Source organism: Gymnoscopelus braueri (genome assembly GCF_963280865.1).
Source record: "Gymnoscopelus braueri genome assembly, chromosome: 24".
Classification (NCBI taxonomy): Eukaryota; Metazoa; Chordata; class Actinopteri; order Myctophiformes; family Myctophidae; genus Gymnoscopelus; species Gymnoscopelus braueri.
In genome coordinates, this window is record NC_137626.1 from 22,754,284 (window position 1) to 22,775,871 (window position 21,588).

General features: G+C 42.7%; 1 protein-coding gene across 2 annotated transcripts; it reads right to left on the reverse strand.

Annotated features, from left to right (window-relative positions):
* Nucleotides 1-4,891: 4,891 nt before the first annotated feature.
* LOC308080825 (L-threonine 3-dehydrogenase, mitochondrial-like) lies at nt 4,892-16,969 on the reverse strand. 2 transcript variants are annotated; one of them, XM_080422843.1, is made up of 10 exons: nt 16,840-16,969; nt 14,745-14,949; nt 14,083-14,125; nt 13,806-13,876; nt 12,562-12,711; nt 10,954-11,126; nt 9,046-9,136; nt 8,286-8,378; nt 7,823-7,999; nt 4,892-6,572 (listed from the first exon to the last, which is right to left on the reverse strand). In XM_080422843.1, the coding sequence occupies exons 2-10, from the start codon at nt 14,935-14,937 to the stop codon at nt 6,433-6,435; spliced, it is 1,131 nt and encodes a 376-aa protein (XP_080278969.1). In that variant the 5' UTR covers nt 14,938-14,949; nt 16,840-16,969; the 3' UTR covers nt 4,892-6,432. The 2 variants fall into 2 exon arrangements, with proteins under 2 accessions (XP_080278969.1, XP_080278970.1); XM_080422844.1 differs by having other exon boundaries at nt 16,833-16,963.
* Nucleotides 16,970-21,588: the final 4,619 nt, after the last annotated feature.

Consider the following 21,588-nt stretch of genomic DNA (forward strand, 5'->3'; position numbering starts at 1 on the left):
ATGCCATGCCAGACCAGTATACTGTCGCAGGGAAATAGCCTGAAAGTTCGTAGTTTAACCATAGAGTTATGAGTTTAACACATTTCTTGAACGAGGAAATTGCTTGAATGAGATTTTTTAAAGGAGTGCATTAAAAAGGCGACTGCATGACATGTGTGATCAACTAAAATGACGTCATCGCGGAGGGGGAGCAGCGCACGTGGGTTGAGTCCGTTTGGTTTCCTTGGCAACGAGACGCACTGACTGGCATAATGTCCTCCCTGACAGAGAGAGACATGGCAGAGATAACGACACTTAAGGTAGGCCGAAATGAAAGAATCGTTTTCAGATCTAAACTGGTCGTTTGTTTGTTGGCCTATCTGTGCGAATTGTCACCATTGGCTGTCACACACAATGGTTTCCACCTTTAGCGTAGGCGTAGCTACAAGCAGTGTTGGAAAAGTACTCAAATGTTTTACTTAAGTAAAAGTATCAATACTGCAATGTAGAAATACCCTGTTACAAGTAAAAGTCCGGAATTCAAAATGTTCTTAAAATGTACTTAAAAGTACAAACGTATTGGTATCAGAATATACTTAAAATACCAAAAGTAAAAGTACTGATTATGCAGAATGTCCCATTTCACAATTTATCATTATGTCTAAAATGTATTTAAAAAAACATTTGAAAATAGCAGATCTACAAGCTCACAACATGTCGCATCACATCAGCAACATGCAAAGTATTTTTTCATCATCCACAAATCAAATCTTATATGGATTGTATCTCATTCTCAAATCAACTTTTATCTCTGTCATAATCATGGTATAATCATGTATTTAGGTCCGTCTACATATTTGGGCAGATATGGGGGTAGCTATTCAACCTTAATATAAATTAGACAGTAAGGGCAGTGCACTTTATGACAGGAGGCACCGCAAACCATAATGATTTATGAATGGCTTGCTCAGACTCGAAGCATACTGTATGAGGCATGATCTTTAGGGCCATTAAAAATGGGTTCTTGGTGGATCACCCAGTTAAGGCACACTTGCACAGACCAAATGCTCCTAGTGAGCGGGAGGACCTGGGTTTGAATCCGACCTCCTTCTTTCTCACATCTCTCTGCCTTTGTTTTTTCTGCACTGACCTATATGGGAAAAAAACAAAGATCAAATGACAAAGATAAATCTTTAGAGAAAAAGGGGGCATTAGATTTTGGGCAAGAGCTTCCTTCCCATGCATCATCCTTGACATAGTAACTGCCCCCCTTTTTGACAAACAAGGTTAGCCTACTAGAAAACACACTAATGGTGCTAATTGACAACCTAATGATCTCCTATGAGCAATTATTTGGGCTGATAGGAGCATTCCCTTACTGTGTTTGTGTGTGCACAAAACAAAGATACATTTCCACATGTTGTTCTTATTACAACAAATGAAATGTTTTCTGAAGACTGCACTTCTATCTGCTTGTCTTTCGGTTTGTCTGTCAGAGAGAAGAAGGGATACAGCGGCTCAGTGGTCACTTCGTATGGCCTGAGTTCTCAGGGTCACAGCGGCACTTCCATCAGCAGTTCATGTATGATGTCACGTTGTTCGCTGTGGACCACGGCTTCCCCTGGTCCGATGTGATCCGGGTGGCCAACATGGCCAAAGACCTCTTCCCACGGCTGGATGGTTTGCACAGACATCATTCTTTGTGTAAAAAGAGAGGACACACCACTTCCCTCTCTCTTTTTCCTTTAGGCAACATTAGAAAGTTGAAGACTGTAAGTTAGTTCAAAGTATACTAGTCCTACTCATACTCTCAGAAATTGGTACATCCTGATATACTCCCCCTTTTTAAGAATCAAATCTGATCTAAACTGCTTCCAAATCCTGGTAATCTCAGGCGCCTTTTATACTGCATCTTTTCTATCCTCCTACGTAGTTTGCATTCACCTGCCATCCTTGTCGTTCTAGACATCTAATCAGAGGCTAGTCAGACCTGCATGGGTCACCAGGAGAAAGCAATCAAAGATCTGAAAATGGGCGGGACCAGTGGGGGGGGGGGGGGGGGGAGAGATTTGAACCACTGCTCTGAAGCTGTCCTCTCTTCTCTACCAGGCATAGATGTGGCCAAACTGCTGTCCATGCTGAGGGATACATTGTCTGAATGTTTGCCCTGCCTCATGCCAGTCCACCAACACCAGCTCATCCTGTACCTCACTGACACCTGCAGCGCCAGGCACCGGCTCTTCCAGGCTGTGGTGGGAGGAACCGCCAACATGTCATTCGCCCAAGGACACCTGGAGGTACAGGTGCCACCCAGACACCTCCCTCTTGCACAGGTAGTAAAAACCAGTCAATAAACCTACATTTGTATGGCATATTGTCCAAGTGCACAGACCAATAACAGACAAATTATACACAATGCATGCAGCCCACTGGGCAAGACCTAGCCGGTTGAGTGTCTAAACAAAGTACCGGAATTTGGAGGAAGTACCGCCCAAGGAAATGCCGTTGAAGCTTTACAAAACTGTTTACATTCTCTGTGAATGAAAGTGTCGAAAAAGATCGTTTCCGGGGGAAATACATACGACAGAAGTCCCACTCCTATAGACACTTTGCATTAGGTTGTGACCAGGCTTTTCTCCTCTAAGATGAGTAAAGGCTGGGAGCGAGGCTATGCATTCAGTGTAAAAGTGTATCAACAAGAAACAAGGTGTTAGCTCAAATAAATGTGTTGAGAAGCGTTTTATGTAGCATCGGTATGGTCACAAATAGCTATCAATTCAAAAGGTCTACATTTATGTAAATGTAAAGCAGAGTGATACAGAGACCTGAACCTAGCATCCCTATTATGGCGGTAAACATAGGTAGGTAGGTAGGTATGTACTTTATCCAAGGGGAAATTACGACTTAATTTTGCAACATTCGGCAACAATAGCAGATTAACAAGCTCACAACGCGTCATGTTGTGAACTTGTAGATCGGCAATTTTTGGCAAAGAGATTTGATGTACAGAGAAGAAAGGCGCGGATGAAGCATAGAACCCTGGGGGACCCGGTCAACAAAACCATAGGTATTACAGGCGGATAAACATCTATAAAACAATTTACAGATGATACTCCCATTTAACATTAACTAGCTAGTAGAACCAGAAGCGTTTGCGCCATCTATCCATGGAGGATAAGGTTAAGGGACCATACCGGTGGTCTGGCTTGCAGTAACTTGAAACTTACTTGAGTAAGGTGAACCAACACTCTACATTTCAGTACGCAGTTATTTTTTATAAATGTTACATTTACTTTGCATTTGAAAAATATAGTCCCTGGGGAAAGGATTAATTTACTTACTAAATTCAAACGTCCATTACTTCTTAACCATGCATGATGTTTAGCCAACACTGACTCTGTAACAGTTGAATGACTTTGGATAAAATGTTTATTTACGATATATGACCGAAGCTGTGAATAAACCATGGCATGTGGTGATTTTGGTATGGTTCACAACAATATACTTCAGAAACTGTCAGCCAAAGAATAAATAGGTAGCTCTACATTCTGATTCACATCTCTTATTCCTGCTACTGCTAGTGACTGTGATGCTCTGTATCTACCAACTCTGCTGTGGCTGTAGGGCACTGAGCAATGTCAGTGGGAGTTTCAGCAGCAGGAGGCCCAACTTAACGCTACCCTGCGTCAGAAGGAGGCGGCATTGAGGAATCTCCGACAAGGGTCAGAGGTCACCGTGGAGGAGGTCTGCGATGGCGAGGACAGACAAGTAGATAAAGAGGTTGATCCTAGTTTGTCACTTGTTTTCTCTGACAGACTTATGCACGCATACAGTACATGCACACTTATCCACATAACTTCATTTGCGTTTGGATTCCCTACAGGACGTGTGTGAACTGGTGCGTGTTGCTGTGAGGGCCAATGGGGCACACATACGTGACAGACTGGACAAAGAAGCCTCCCTGGTCGGTGACCTCCTGGAGCTTAAACTGCAGCTCACAACCTTGGCCACCAGGAGGCTCCACCACTCTACTCCTTCCAGCACGGTCACAGCGAGTCCTGTCCAGACACAGACACACACCAGGAAGAGGAATGGCCCGCTTACAAAAAAAAATAATGCGTGACAGATGAAATCATGGACTACCATAGACAACAAGTAAATGTAAGAGCCCAGTTAATAAAGAAAATACGTCTTTATAAAGGCAATACATAGACGATACGTGTCTGACACGTTGGGCTTTGAGTAAAAGGACCGGTTATCAAATAGGCTCTTGGGCCTTTAAAAGCTGATGATGGTTCAGTCTTGTCGTCATCTCTCCTGAATGCTGAAAGGTCCATGACAAAAACAAGTCTTAATAGAATACTCTGCCATTTTTCAACTTGGGCTCTCTGCATCTGTTGGTTGTGAATGTATGACATTAATGAAATATATGGCTGCAACTTCACCTTGTGTACACCAAGTACAGTGCAACTCAGGTTGTTTTACAAAGTATAGAGGGTCTAAGTGGTTAATATCAGGCTGCTATGACAGTTGGATTCCATCTTTATCCCAGTTAAAAAGCCAATGAACACAAAGGCATATTCTATTATTTCAATCTTGTATTTCCTGTACCCACAGAAACAGAATGCAAGAAATTGCACTGGAAATAAGTAAAATTAACCCATCTGGAAAAATACAAATGCATTATTTGGAGAATATGAAGTTGTGAAACACAATAGGACAGTTCTTTACTTTTATGTTTCTTTGTCATAATATGACAACAATATTTCAATGTTCATATAGTTGTTTGTATATTACAACTGTATTACTACCCAGTGTTGATAAGAAACATATTCTCCAAAGAGAGTTGCGAGTTCTAGATATGGCAGCAAAAAAATAAACAAAAACAAACAAAAAATAGTCACAGGGAGGAAATGGTGAAAATGTGATCCATATATATAAATATTTAATTTAAAAAAGAAGAGACATTTTTGCTTGAATGAGAAAAGCAGCAAAATATACCAACCTACATTTTAGAAAAGAAAGTCTTACATTTCCATGGATCACAATGCTGACATGTATCACAAACATAACATCTCTGCACAACGTGTCTACATCTACAGCTTATTATTAGTGCATCCAACATCTATAAAGCACATAATTCCCAAACTGAGCAACTCTACACAGCTTACCATCAGATAAAACAGATTGCGAACGCATTCAACATTCAAAAAGCCATTTAGCACCAAAATAATATATGCTTAAGCTCCTTGACAGAATAACAATGTAACATAGCCTATAACTTAAAGACAACTTAAAGGACACTAAAAACATAAAGCACCCAAGTGCAAATGAAAAATCAATAAAATAATAAATAAAACAATTTCCCTAGTACTTCCCTAGTATACAGCAGAACAAAGCACCTTTTGGGGGGCAAACAGCTTTCCTGGGGCTCCCATCGCAACAACATTGGTATTACACCTAAACCTATGATACATAAAGCTACAGCAGGCCACTATGGTTCAAGCACCCGTACAAACGTGACTATAGCAACACTAGCTATTGCCATTTGCCACCATACCAATATCCATGGTAACAGTAACTATGGTAAAAGTCTCAAGTATCTATGGTTACAGTACATATATTTAGGGTCCAGTTGGGAATTCTGAGTAAAGGGTCTTTCTAAAGGCCAACTAGTTTCAAGGACGGTGTCCTTTTTTCCCCAGAGGCTTGGATTTAGCTGCTATATATGCAACATTGTCATGCTGCCACGGGCGGGGTAGTCATCTGCATAGAGTATCTGCAGATGCCGCAGTATGAGAACATGCGTGTACATTCAGGAACGCAGAGAGCGGAATTCTCTGGAAAAGTTCAGTAACTTTGATTTAGCATCCAGCGTGGCTAGCATAGCATCAAGCTGTGGCTATTTGTTAGCTTTGGAGCCGATTCTTCTTTGACTATCGTTTATGACTAGTGCACAACAATGCCACCGTGTCCCGGGGGGGGGGGTAAAGTGGATTAGAAGGAATAGGAATGGAGGGATAAGGTGAAATAGACGAGCGGAAAGAGGACAGGGTAGGATGAGGGAAGCTGGCGTTTGAGGAGGTATATATATGGACGGAGGGGGATATTTGGATGTACTGTAGGCAAATACTGTGACTGTTAAAAAAGTAACAGCTAGGTGGTTTTGGAACTTTTTTATCTTTCCTTTTTGTAATACCTAAAAGTATATTTTATGGCTTTGGTTTTATAGCTGCCAGTGTCAGCGCAAGCCAAAACTAAATGAACTACACTTGGTGACAGGAGCATTTACCTCCAGAATGGATCTGGGTTTCCATACTCCTCTAACTCACAGATCTTCTTAATGATGATAAGGCTTTGGACATACAGTACAGTCCAAGGAGTGACATGTGGACAGGGACTGAATTTCACTCCCTCCTGCGTGAGTCCACTCTAAGACACGCTACAACAGGCTCAGGAGGCGTGTGCCAGCCGCTTGCCGGGGGTGATGTGAGTCAGCATGGCTTGCACTAACTCTGGGAGATCGTACTCGTGCTTCCAGCCCCAGTCCCGTCGTGCTGCACTGTCCTCCAATGCCATTGGCCAACTGTCCGCTGAGTAGGGCGGGAGGGAGAGAGGGAGGGAGAGAGAGACAAGGGTAAAATCAAGTCAAAACGTTAGTTGTTTTTCACACTTCATCTGTAGCAAGCGAACGGCCAGGGTTGAACCCCAGCTGAACCCCATCACCATGGTAGCTCATGTTGAACTGGGCTCCATCACTATGACATAGATTAATTGCAGAGGGGATGACACACAGTACAGGCTTCTAGAGCCACGCAAATGTGTCACAGCCATGCAATACAGTTAAACAAAGTACAATTGCTTTGCACTGTGCTTTATTTAGTTAGTGAGTCAGTAACTGGCATATACATGTAGGTGGTGATGATGCAGAGAACCTTGATAAGAACACTAGTTCTCGGCCTTGTAGAACTTGTTGATAATGTTGGTCGTGTTTGCCCACATTGGATATTAAAAAGAACTTTTGTAAAATAACAGCTAGCAATATAATTCACTTTCATATTACATTTCATAGGATTCTCAGATTGATTGATTGATGCAACTGATTGCCCTGCATAAGTTTGTGAATAAGCCTTGTTTTCTTTTTTTTTGTGGGCATTGGATAGGCTGCACACCCTTTCTGTCCATTTATGATTCATCAGTGTAAACGTGTAGAACATTAGTGTGCACAGAAGCTATATGATGCATTTACATTCATCACATTTTTGGGGGATAATTTTCATGCCTGTCACACACACACACAGACCTCTATAGTATCCACTCATCTAATAATAAGGACCGCTTGCTAAGGACTGTTTGCTAAAGCTTCCACCGATCAATTCAGAATACTGATTATTCATATTTAGTCATGTTATTTATTTTTAATATATATAAATACTTTATTTAGAAAGACATGGAAAAAGCACATGGAAGTACAGTTTACAATACAAGGTCCTCTAAAATGGATCGGCCATAAAAGCTAACGGTTTGTTTCAAATGAGATCCCATGTACACAAATCATGGTGATTTAGTGAAAGGCATTGTCCTAGTACTTAATCCATCCATCCAACATCCACCCTCCTATCCATCCAACATCCACCCATCCAACATACATCCCATCTATCCATCCATCGAACATCCACCCTCCTATCGATCCAACATCCACCTTCCTATGCATCCATCTAACATCCACCCCGCCAACATCCACCCACATACCCATCCATGCAACCAATATCCACCTCCATCTATCCAACATCCACCCACACACCCATCCATGCAACCAAAATCCACCCACGCGTCCACCCACCTATGGCCTGTCGCAGGGGCTCAACGTTGTAGGTGATCCTGAAGTCAGGCAGCACTTTCTGCATCTCCTGGGTGAGCTGGTGTGGCGTGAAGCTCGTGGCGTGGATGTTGTACGTGCGGCTACTCAGCGCGTCTGCCGGAGCCTCCAGCACCTCTAGGGTGGCTCTCAGACAGTCATCTGGGGATGAGGGAGAAGGGAGCGGGCAGGAGGTGCAGAGGAAGGGGAGAAGAGGAGCAAAAAGGACAAAAGAGGATAGGAAAGGAGAGAAGTTGTGCGAGTACCACCAGTGGAGGAACAAGGGATGAAGGTGGGTGGAGAGGATGAAGAAAGACAGACATTAGAGAATGGGGATGAGGAATTTATTTTTAATTATTTGACATCATTGTTTTATTTTACAGAGCTAGCAGAGAGGAAAGGACCACCATATTGGGGAGTATGTGTGTGTGTGTGTGTGTGTACTTACCTATGTACATCATTGGGAGACGCGTGTCACTGCGCAGGTTACATTCAAACTGACCCGTCTTCACGGCTGCATGGAAGATCTGGACTGCATAGTCTGGCAGGGAAAGCAAGAGGTGAATAAAGCACATCTAAATAAGTAAAGCTTTTATGTCTACAACAACTTTATAACCACAGTTCATAAGGGCTTTATGATGGTAAACTAACAATAACAGAGGCAAAACACAAACAAAAAACAACAATAAAACACCAAACAATTTACAAGAAAAGTGACATATTAAAAGCAGCTAAATTAGACAAAAGGAGCAGAAATAAAATACAATTGAGCATATTGAAAACAACTGAAAAAAGGATGAAAGGAAGTGAAGGGAGGTTATGAGGCAAAAGTCAAAGCCACCTTTGAATCTTTAATGAACATCTGAATTGTCAACATATGAGACAGAAATGTGGCGTGGTTGAAATTCAACAAGCCCATCTTATTGTTTAGCCGGAATGGCCGCCATGATGCTTATTCCAGTCAAAGCCACGCAGGCGCTCACAGTGGCACACGGATGGGTTTACCAACCAAGCTCATAACCTAAACTCTATGTACATACTGTAGGTACATTTCTGTGAAACTCTGCAGGAAGGCAGTAAAATACACAGTAAACCCCAGAGGTGCCACTCCAGGATATGTGTGTTTCTGAAGCACTGACTGCACACGGCAGCTGCATACTCTGCCACCACACATGGTTAGGAAAGGAAGGGAACCAGTAAGTGCTTACCAGTGGTGCCTCCACCAGGCTGGGAGTCTGCGGAAATGATGCCTGGGTACCTGAGACAGCGGAAGTCCAGGCCATACCTGTGGTGGTAGTACTGGGAGAGAGAGAGAAACAGGACTTAAACACAAAAGAGCAGGGAAGACTTAGAACATAGTAAAGAAAAGCCAAGAGTTTTCCCCCCCCCCCCAAGCGTTAATAGCACAATAAATGTAGGGACTCTCTTTGAGAAGGACATGAAATTACCCATCTTGAATCTCAAATTCTCAAGGTCTGATTCCGTTTTATGGGATTTATTTTTAGGAACATATGCTATCGAAACGGTAGCACTTGAAACCATGAATAGTGAAACAATATCTCTCTATTTCCTCTATACAGGTATAGGGTATGTGGGTTATGGATGGGGTCACTATCCGTTTAGAACGGATTATGATTAACTCATATAATACTGTGCTGCTCTAGCAGTGCTACATACACGTTGGCAGTTCTAAAGACTGGACTTGACATTAATTAGTTCTAGAAGTGGTTCGTTCTAATATGGGATATATAAGCTGCTTTTTACAGCTCAGTGGCCTTGTGGTTAGAGTGTCCGCCCTGAGATTGAAAGGGTCGGGGTTCGATTCCCCGGCCGGGTCATACCAAAGATAAATGGGACCCCATGCCTCCCTGCTTGGCACTCAGCATCAAGGGTTGGATTGGGGATAAGTCCCTGCGACATACTAGCCTCATGTCCAGGGGCTGTACTTGTACATCCAAGCCGCCTCATGCAATAGAAACAGGAGATAGGCTCCTGCCCTATGGTCCACATGGCTCGGCAAGGCTAATTTACTACTTATGCTGCTTTTTTAACCACAGCGTGGTGCTGATGTGTAACTTTACCCTGTTGGATTTATCCAATGTATGTATCAAATCCAAAGTTTCTGGCCACATTTTGATTATTACATATTATAAAAAGTCCAAATGCTCATCCCTAATATGGGCGAGCAGCCCGTTGTTTTTTTGCATGTACAATATATGTCCCAGGGTAATTGCTACCCATTAGCAGAAGGATGCATGTTGGTATTACACTAGTGCCAATAAGCATCTCTCCGTTTTTCTGTCTTAGGAGTTTTCCTAATTGCACAGATACCATATTCTTCTGCCCATTATAGACCTAGAGTAGGCGTGGTGCATAACAGCATGCATGGCTCGCCGCAGGAACACTGAACAGATGTGTCACTAGAGTGTCATAAATAATCATGGCATCTCTGTGTGCATCTTTTGGAAAATGTCCAGCATTCAATATGCTTCGGATACGAGCAAGCTTTATAGTCCAATTGCACCCACACAAACTGTGCTCATATTGGGATGGAACAAACACACCATGCTGTGCCAAAAAAAGATATGGTACGATACACTCAAGCTTTGCAATATGCATGAATGTTCGTTCGTTATATTGACATTCGGATCTAAATTCCAAGGTTCAGACAGGCAATATAGTCCGAATATCACATAAGCCTACTATATACATCATGTTTGTTTGTGATTTATGACAAACTAAAGCAAGAGTGAAACAGACTGGAGTGAAACAGACTGGCTACTCACTCTGCTTTTTGCACGTCTGAACTGAACGTCATACTATCGATGGGGATTTAAAGGGATATTTATTTCACTTTCAAACATGTTTGGGGTGATTTTAACATCTACTCTGGCTTTTGTGTTTTTAAAGTTCCAGTTCAAAAGTTGACAACTTGTTCAGAAATATAAATGTTTGATCAATAATGTCCCCGTCAAGTCTTTTTCTCACCCAAAAAACATCTATAAAAAGGAGTTTGCCTAGTAGCCCTAGTATCAACGTATTTAATCTTCTTGTGTGTGTCATTGTATACTGCAAGTGTGTGTGTGAGTGTGTGTGTGTGCATGCGTGCATCTCACCTCACCCATCAGCTCGGCATGGACTTTGGAGACGCCGTAGATCGTGCGAGGCCTCTGCACGCACAGCTCCGGAGCGGGGTCCTTGGGTGACGAGGGCCCGAAGGCACCAATGGTGCTGGGCACAAACACACGCAGACTGTGCTCGGTGGATATGTCTAATATGTTATGGAGGCCTGCAGAGAGAACGAGGTGTGAATCTGGGTGTGTGTTACAAATAAGAACGTATACATTCTGTATGTCCTAGACGCTGAACCAGTGGCAAGGCTTTTGAATACAAATCTAAACATTATAGTAGAGCATTGTGGGGGAGACAGAGAGACAGTAAGAGAGAGTTCACGTGTTAGGATCAGGGGTCATCAACATGTCCGTACATGGACAAACATGTCCATGGCAAGACTTGTCTATGTGCGTGGCACTTTCTTTCCTTTTTCTTTTTTTTACGAAAAATATTGTTATATATATAATTCTTTCTCTTTTGTTTATTTTCACAATCTAATCTTAAACAATGTGTTTGAATAATTTTGGTGACTCATAAAGTGTCAGGATGACATGCTCATTCATATGATGCAGAAGATTTGTGGTATTGTATGTGATACCTGTACCACGTACGTCGTACAGTATGTGAGTCAAGTCAACAGTATGACCACAGTGGAAAAGAGCAAAAACATGGCATGTCATCTGTTCAGAAGGAGCTACATTTTCGTCAGTTGAGAGAAAGTGTTTCGTAGTGTCCAATGATAACAAAAACAACTCAATTATAATAACACTCAACAAGCATAATCCATGTAAACTATTGTGACACTGCATTCCTTTCAATCCTGCCATGCCCTTCATTAATCACTCATCATGAACATAATTATCTGTTTGACTCTAAACTAGTCTAGCTGGTAGAACTTCCTGGCTCCCCCTGTCCTCAAGTAACACTGTCCTCTGAAAAGCCATCTGTCTATATACAGTAATAACCATATGAAGTATAATACACACACCCATTCACCTTTGCAGCTAAGTGGCCCTTTTGCTCCTGCAATGTAAGATGGAAGCACTGTCTGTACTGATAAGACCCAATTATTGAAATCCCAAACATGGAATATACTTGGACCATGCCACATTTAATATACATTCAGTATACAGTGGATAACTTCCCAGTCTCCAGGTTTTCTCAAGTATAGCTAACCACTTTATCTCCGACATCCCGATTTTGGGCATGCCGTTTTAGGCTAAAAAGAAAAGAGAATTGCTGATCTACAAGCTCACAAATGCCGTGATGTGTTGTGAGCTTGTGGGCTTTTCCCCCAAAATGTTTATTTTTTCTTTTTTATAAGTGGCTTGTTTTAAAATGTGTAGTGCAGTGGAATAGAGTAGACACTATGGCACATCAAGAGTCCATAGTACTGTATACATTTGGGGCTAGGCCTATGTGTTTCTGGTAATATTACTGATCACTTGTTTTGCATGTCCGTGGAAAAAATAAAATATTGATGGAAATGTCCATCACAAGCTGGCATGGTGATGACCCTTGGTTAGGATCCATTCAAATTATGGGTAGAGATATTTGTATGAGTGTGTGTGTGTACGTGCGTGCATGCGTGCGTGTGTGCGTGCGTGTACCTGTGATGTTGACCTCTTTGGCCAGTGCGACATTGCTCTCTCCCACAGCAGACAGGATGGCTGAGTAGTGGACCAGCCAGCTGATGTTGTTGTTCACTACGATCTCCCTCAGGTTCTTATAGTCCAGGATGTCAGAGTAGATGAATGGACCTGCAGGGGAGACACATGTGCAAACACACAGACATTTGCATAGAGAAGTACAAAATAACACACTACCAAAGAGAGAGATGCCAAAGCAAACCTACATCTGCCGATCCGTAACCCACAGGCGCCTATTGTACATGCAGACAAGTACTGCTAATGCACTTGAAGAGTAAGAATAAACACCCTGACCCCACCCACCCACACACACACACACACACACACACACACACACACACACACACACACACACACACACACACACACACACACACACACACACACACACACACACACACACACACACACACACACACACACACACACACACACACACACACACACACACACACACACACACACACACACCCATGAAATATCATGGCACAAAATATTGCAATATTAGTATGTGATATGTCGCGAAATGTTTGGGGAAAAACTAAACTGATTTCTGGTAGGCTCTTTCAGTATAGCACAGCAGAGGAAAGGGGGTAGTCAGTGGGTCCCTGGCTGCAGCGTGAGTAGGCTACTTGAAAACGTTAAATTGAATACAATCTATCTATACACATAAAAAACAGACATAAAAGACTAAAGCAGACATAAAAGACAAAAGCATAAACAGTTAGGGATTAGTTTGCCTAAAAATGTCCACAGCCAACGATCATTGACGATAATGTTACATTGCAGGCAATAGTGTATATCTAATCTAAGATAGCATCAATCAATACCAAGGATTTTAAAAGCGACCTTTATTATTCCCTTTAGATTTAAAATGCAGTATTGATGACCATTTATTATTCTAGTGTATATCCGTCCTCTGAAAAGATGTGGGTTACAGTTTAAAAGGAGAACCACTTCACTTGTCCCTTGAGCTTGTATAGTTTTATTTATTTTTGTGAGGCAACTTCAAAAGTGCTTTATGAAGTTTATTAAATGTATTATTAACTTAGATTCCACCACAACAAAGTGAAGTTGATGTGCAATGCTGATAATAAGAAAATGATAGATAACATAGTATCATATACTGTAGTTATTGTGAGCCTATTATCGTGTATCACATCGTATCGTGAAATTTGTGTGATCGTGACACCCCTACCACTTACCACTGTGAAACACATCATTCGAGGGCTTCCGGATGTCAGACAGAATCACATTATTTTTCCCAAACCGCCTCCTGGGGATAAAACATCAACACAACAATTTAAGGCAAAGGACCCCACTCCGAACTTCAGTTTTGTGACTTCAAGTCCAGATAGCACACAAATAAACAATAAGCATTAAGCACACTCATACACACATCGAGAGGGTCATATGGTGATGTTTTGTACATGACTGAAATACTTTTGAAAAATTAGTGAAGAAGGTTACGGAGCTGCTTACCTCAGCAACTTTGCAAGCCCCACGCCCAGCTGACCGAGTCCCCCTGGGATGGAGAAAGACAAAAAACATAGGCCGTCATGGAAAACACTATGAAGGGGAGCAACTTGGAATGATTAGTGTAGGCTTCCATGCTGAAGTCATGACATATCAATGCTGACAACGCTCAATGTATGACGGTAAAATAGAACCACACGAAAACCACAAAAGAGCCAATGTGATGAAAAAACTAAAAAGATCCTGTAAAGTCATAATAATGAGATTTATTTTCTAAATGACTTTGTATCTCAAAATAATTACTTTGTATCTCAAACTAATAAGCATCTTTAAAAAATTATAACAATGATTCAGTACCTCAATCAAGTTACTAATTATTTTGAGAGATTGCGTCATTATTTTTTAGATACAAAATGTATCGTATTTTGAGGAAGTTTCACTATAATGAGAAGTTTCTCATTATAGTGACTAACAGGAGCTCCCCCCCCCACCCCAAAACAATAAGGTGCAATAGAGGTGGGAGACAGACACACCTCGGATTACAGAGAAAAATGGATTGCAGCAGAACCAGGTGGATTCATTATAATTATATGGTATTATAGGCAAAGCCGAGAGCGACGCACAGCCTAATGTTGACACAGCAAATAGAACGCACTGAAATGTCCCACCAGTGATGAGGACTTTGGGGTGATCCGTCTCTGTGCATGAAGAGGAGTAACTCCTCTCGTCGGCAGAAGCCTGATGCCTGGAGAAGCCGACACTGGACCTCAGAGTGCTCGGGCCTTCGGCGCCGTACAGGGGCCTGTTCCTGTTCCCCGCACGCCTGACTGCACCTCTGAGCAACGCCGCCACCACCGACATCCTGAACACTCCCTATTCAAAAGATATACATAAAATAACATGACCCACGCCTTCTAAACAGGTAGTTCTCACACTTACAAGATTTTCAATTATTTTCAAAAATAGCAAATGTACAAGCTTGCAGCGCGGCACAAAGTGACACGCTGTGAGCTTGTGTATCTGCTATTTTTGAATAGCCAACGCAAAAACTCTAAAATGACACAGATGCTTTCCCGGTTTTAAAGAGCACCTTTTATGCAAAACATCTCATGGCAAAATAAAGCAATTCTATTCATCTTATCCATTCAGCTCCTGACTAATGTTAGGTGTGGTATTACACACTACAGGATGTACAGGGTTGTAATATAAGCATAGAAGTATAACAAATATAAGATAGTTATAATTCACACCATTTGCTCTTAAAATTCACACCATTTTGCTCAGTAATAATACAACAATTTCCTGAATGTAGGTTCATTTTTGATACACCTGTGTGACATTCAACATCCTTGTGCGCACAATGAGAAAAGAAGGGGGGTGTTGATCTAGTCAGTATGCGTGTGCGTGCGTGTGTATGTTTCTCCTGTGTGAAATGTTTATTACTGATTATGTGTTGAGCACTCAGCAGTACTGTACTCTGCCAATAACACCATTATCCACCTTGAGTGGGTGATAACGTTATGTTCTAATCTCACATCACTTTGTGTACCTGATCTCAACTCTCAAAGTCACTTTGGCTGATTAGGTTATGATATTTGGTAGCTTGTAAGAGCCTATATGTCTCCACTAGGCATGCAGCTATTGTTTTGGTCACAGCCTTGTTATGGTTCAGCTTGTCCTTGAAGCAGCTGGCATAACTATTGTCTGATCCCTGTGCTCTTTCACCGCAGAACTACAGTACCACCGACCTGAGTGTTATTGTACGTCTCCCCGAGATATCATGTACATTATTATTAAGGCATAACCATCACCACCTAGAATATTGTCTCGACTCCTATTGCCTCATCAATTACTGATAGATCCAGAATTCCACGACAGAACCCATTTGGGTTTAGCTGAATCTGTTTTGAGAGATTATGTTATAACCCTTACAATTTCAATTATAGTATGTTCTGTAAGTCCAGAGTATGCGCACTGGCACACAGTGGCACATTCTGTGCCTGGGCAGTAAAACACTGCATGTAGAATACTGCATGTAGTATAGCAGTGGTTCCCAAACTTTTTAACTCAAGACCCAAAAGATAAATCAGATGTTTGTCCGAGAACCAAACTTCATGGAATTCTTTTAATTCATGGAAGAATTTGCTTTTTTTTCTCCCAGTGTTCTTTGAAAATGTTTTGAAATAATAACATCAAACAAAATGTAGGAAATAAAATATGAAGGGATAGTTAGTTATATAAAAATGTGTCCGCGACCCACGAAAGGGTCCCGACCCACTCACGTCACCATGGCCAACTGTGATCTTAATTACTGTGAAGAACAAGCCCTCTGCTGCTGACCGACTCTAAATATAGAAGGGGTTTATTGCCCAGACCACCTTGGCACCACTAATACATAATGATGTGTGAGATTAACGTGGGCTAGCGTTAGCTAACATCAGTGTGCCACTGGCTATACTGTACTGAGCGTTAGCTAACTAAATATTTAACCACTGCACACATTGATCAATAAGCTGACATGTGTGACAACGATAGAAAGCTGGTAATCAGATGCTCTGGGTAATAACAACATGCTAGATGTGGTTAGCTCAGCTGGCTAATATCACTGAGAACTGGAACAGAGCCAGTTGTCATGGGAGCTAGGTTTACACTCAGCTAGCTTGGCTTCTATTAACTTAATAGAAGCCAAGCTAGCTGAGTGTAAACCTAGCTAACAACACGCTTGCAAAGAAAGGACACGCCGGCCGTTCACTTACTGTTTACCTTTACTAATGGACAGCAAAATGCAGACTTTGTTATTCCCTCTTTCCTTGGAGACGAGTTTCATCCAGAGCTGCCGAGACACACCGGTATGAACACAGCCGTGCAGAGTGAGCCGCAACTCGCGTGTCCCCGTGAATGGAAACTCTGTCCCGCTGTGATTGGCTGACAGCCCAGAGGCTCGGTGGGTTGTCCACGCCCTACAGACGCTTCAACGCTCCTTTAGGTTTGTAACCCTGCTATTAATTTAACTACTTAAACCCCCATATGGGTAACTGGAGTCAATACTTATGTATTTTCTGTTTTCTGTTATTGAGGGGAAAGCTTCAGCTGTCGATCTGCTATTTTCAGCCAAGGCTTTCCCCACAATACTGATGCTGGGGTTTAAGTGGTTAAGTCAGTGGTTCTCAAACTTTTTAACTTTTAACCCCATAACTCTCAGAGTTAAGCCTCATGTATACTTTGTTGTGTGCTGGTGACGTGCTCAGTAAAAAGTAGATCTACAAGCTCACCACTTGTCACGTATGGTGAGCTTGTAGATCTGCTATTTAGTGCATGCAACACCAGCATGCAACCAAGTATAAATGAATGAGACTTTGCAGAGCTGTACGGGTCCATTTGGAACCCCCTCCTCAAGGAACCTCAAGGGTCCCTGGACCCAGGCTCGGCTCCAGGATGAAATGACTGAGGGGCAGATGGAAAATGTCATTTTTGGGCGGTGAAACCGCCCCTATATGTGAGGTTTGGACATCGACACCCATTGCACCCCCTCAACCCTGCGCTGTGATTGGCCACCAGTGTACCCCCCTAACCCTGCACCGTGATTGGCCAATCACAGTCTATTCAGGACTGTGATTGGCTAGTGAAACATGACACATGTGCATAGCCCTATAAATAGGACTATGCACTTAAAAAAAACACATTTATGTTTTTTTTAAAGTTAGGGGTGTACAATGGTTGGTCCACAATATTACTTTTCTTTAAGTGAACTTCCATCACTGTGATGACCACTGTGACCACACCGCCCACTTCACACTGGGTGTGATTTTTTATATAGTAAAACAATATGTACATAAAACTTAAACTGAGGGGGCAGAATTTGCAACTGAGGGTGCCAGGCCCCCTCTAGCACCCCCGTGGCCCTGGGCCTGCCTGGACCCCACGTTGGGAACAACTTAATTAAGTGAAGGGCATCATAGGGGAGGGAAACCGGATTGTTTAGTTTTCCAGAGGAGGCTACCAGAAGGACAAGCTGACAGTCACACAAAAAAATGTAAGCAAACGAGTTTCACTTTTCTGTGATTATCTAAAAACAATCAGGAACTCATCTTTACAATGATTATTTGTATAGTCCTGTTATGAGTGTCATAATCCCATAATCCTATAAACCCACCACCTGGCTGCATAGCACCCACAAAAAAAAAGCATAAAAATGCTTTTCAAAACCTTTTTCTTTTTTATAGCAGATCTCCAAGCTCACAATGTGTCACACTGCAATACATTGTGAGCTTGTAGATTGTCTATTTTCTCTGGAACCCCCTGACCCCTGGACCCCTGGGAGTACCCGGACCCCAAATTGAGAACTACTGGTCTAACTAGTCCCTGACTGAAATATGCAAGCTGAAAGCAATCCTTTTCATGTATAAGAGACCCCCAAATAAAAATGAAAAGATGAAAAGATGTTTTTGTTTAAATGTAATGAAATTGTACACGTAATTATTGCACATGAGGAATAGATTCATAGTGGTGATATTGAAACATATTTATAATGGTCACTATTCATTGTTTTGTATCTTAGTGCAATTAAACTAACCTATTTGGCTGGGGAGTCCTGGAACGCACTCAAGGACCCCCTTTTGAAAACTAAAGAAGGACATTTTTACCAGAAGCCGTCATACATGATGTGAGGTATAGAAATGTTTTGAGTGCATAGACAGGTGGTCAGTTTTTACAGAGTTAAATTAACACCCAGGACTTTGCCTTGTAGGTACAGTGCACTAATTGGCTTAACTACCAACTGGATGTCCCATTTTGTCTGATGTCCCATGTTGTGTCTTATCTCTCACTCCGCCTCTGAGCGCTCCCTGCACTGAGGTGAGCAGAACCTGGTGACCCCAGCCCCCCCCCCCCCCCCATTATGCGGACACACACATGTACACACACATGGTGCACAGAACACACAATATTTCTCTTTCTCTGCTCTCTGATATCCAGAAACTGCTCACACTCAACAGTCCTTCATCCACACAGCCAAGGTTGTCATGACAACAGAGAGGGTAATCTCCAGTGGACAGAGAGAGAGATAGAGGGGGGAGAGAGAGAGAGAGAGAGAGAGAGAGAGAGAGAGAGAGAGAGAGAGAAGGAGATACAGAGTGCAAGGAGAAAGTACATGTGCCAGGAAACACGTGCTTGTTTTACAACGTGTTTCTGAGATTGAAAGACAGATAGAGTACAGAATGTACAGTATGTATGTATGTATGTATGTATGTATGTATGTATGTATGTATGTATGTATGTATGTATGTATGTATGTATGTATGTATGTATGTATGTATGTATGTAGGCATGTGCTGTATGTGTATGATTATGAAAGATTATTACGTTAGAAGATTGAAAGACAGATAGAGTATCAGGTGTGTACTGAATGTATGTATGTATGTATGTATGTATGTATGTATGTATGTATGTATGTATGTATGTATGTATGTATGTATGTATGTATGTATGTATGTATGTATGTATGTATGTATGTATGTATGTATGTATGTATGTATGTATGTATGTATGTATGTATGTACGCACTATATGTATGTATGTATATATGGGAAACATTCGACAGCATGTAAAGGATAAAACCCCATAATCATGTTTCCTTCACTCTCTTTCTTTTCCTCATCTTTTATTCCTTCCGATGCGTAACCAATCCCTTCTCTCTCTCTCTCTCTCTCTCTCTCTCTCTCTCTCTCTCTCACTCTCTGTCATGTCCTCCACCCTTTTCTGGGTTCCTGAATATACCCCCCCCCCCCCCCCACCCCGCCTTAGCCCATCTCCCAAATCCATAATCCATGGCCTCTCCTCCTTCTCTCTCTCACGTCACGTCCTCCCTCACATCTTGTGTTTCCTTGCCTCGCCACATCAATCCCTCCTTCCTTACCCCTCCTTCCTCTCTTCCTCTCTCCCAATGCCTAAACCCTTCTCTCTCTCCCTCTCTTCTTTCCTGCCTCCATCTCTTGTGTCCTCCACATTCCTCTTCTGATTCTTTGATGCTAAACTAAACCCCCTCCCTCACTCCCTTAGTCTTGCACTCCCTTTTCACGCCTGCCTTTGAACCCATTTTATCACTTTTCCCTGCACACTTCTCTCCCCCTATCCCATTCTGGGATCCCAGAAACCAGCGCTCTCCCCTCTCTCTGTATGTCCTGCAGGGATCTCTTTAGAGACATATGTTGTGGGTGATTAGGCTGGCAGAGCCACAGAGCAGGCAGGCAGCCCACTGCATGGAGGGCATGGAAGGATGGGAGGGAGATGAAGGGATAGATGACAGAGAAGAGGGAAATGGATGGATGGATGGATGGATGGATGGATGGATGGACTGAAGAGAGAGGATAGGAGGGATGGAGGAGGGCTGAACGGGTGAAAGGGAGGTAAGGGAAGTAGGGAAGGAGGAATGACAGACAGGGGAGAATGTGGAACTCCCATTTTCCATTCCCATTATTCCAGGCCCCATGCTTTCCCCTTGACTTTCAAACAGCACATCTGTGTGCAGACAATGTCCCTCATCATTATGGGAGGGGGGGGGGGAGAAAGGGGTGACAGAGTTGAGAGTGAGAGAAAGAGAGAGAGAGGGATGTGCAAAAGGAAAGAGGGAGAGCTGCAGAAATCCTTACATACTACATTACTACATGCTCTGGCTACAGAAAGCACTCGTTCATGCGAATACCAAAACGCTCGCCCCAAAACACAGTTGCCCCGGGGGAAAACCGGCGACCTCGGAATGGTCGCCACCTGGTATTCCTAAACATAACCTCAGTAAACTATGCCTAAACCTAACCTTATTCCTAAACCTATACAGTAAACTATGCCTAAATCTAACCTTATTCCTAAACATAAACCTCAGTAAAACGGTGCCAAAACCTAACCTTATTCATTCCTAAACGTAACCTCAGTAAAACTATGCCTAAACGGCTAAACCTAAACGTATTTCTAACCTTATATCCTGATATACATAATACAAGAAATAAGAATACAAGAAGAAGAACCTCTGGGGGCAAGCAGTCCGTGAACAAAATGGGGGCGAGCGTGTTTAGGGCGAGTCTTGAGTCTTCCGTTTACCGTTCATGCGACATCATGCGTGTGTGTGCGTGCGTGTACGTGTGCAGATGTGCAAATGAGGCCGTTCTCCGGCAGAGGGCGAAGTGAGTCACTGTGTGTGTGTGTGTGTGTGTGTGTGTGTGTGTGTGTGTGTGTGTGTGTGTGTGTGTGTGTGTGTGTGTGTGTGTGTGTGTGTGTGTGTGTGTGTGTGTGTGTGTGTGTGTGTGTGTGTGTGTGTGTGGAAACGGCGCAGCAGAGGGCTGCGAGCTGCGGAGAGGAGCGGACAGGAGGGGCTGCAGTGACCGGCTTACAGGGCAGTCTGCGACGGGGGCGGCATGAGGCGGGAGCCGGGGTCTGGCTGCTTTCAAGAGACGGGAAGGTTGACCACATTTTTGCCGTCACAGTTTTGACAAAGACAATCACTCTAGAGTCTACGATCCT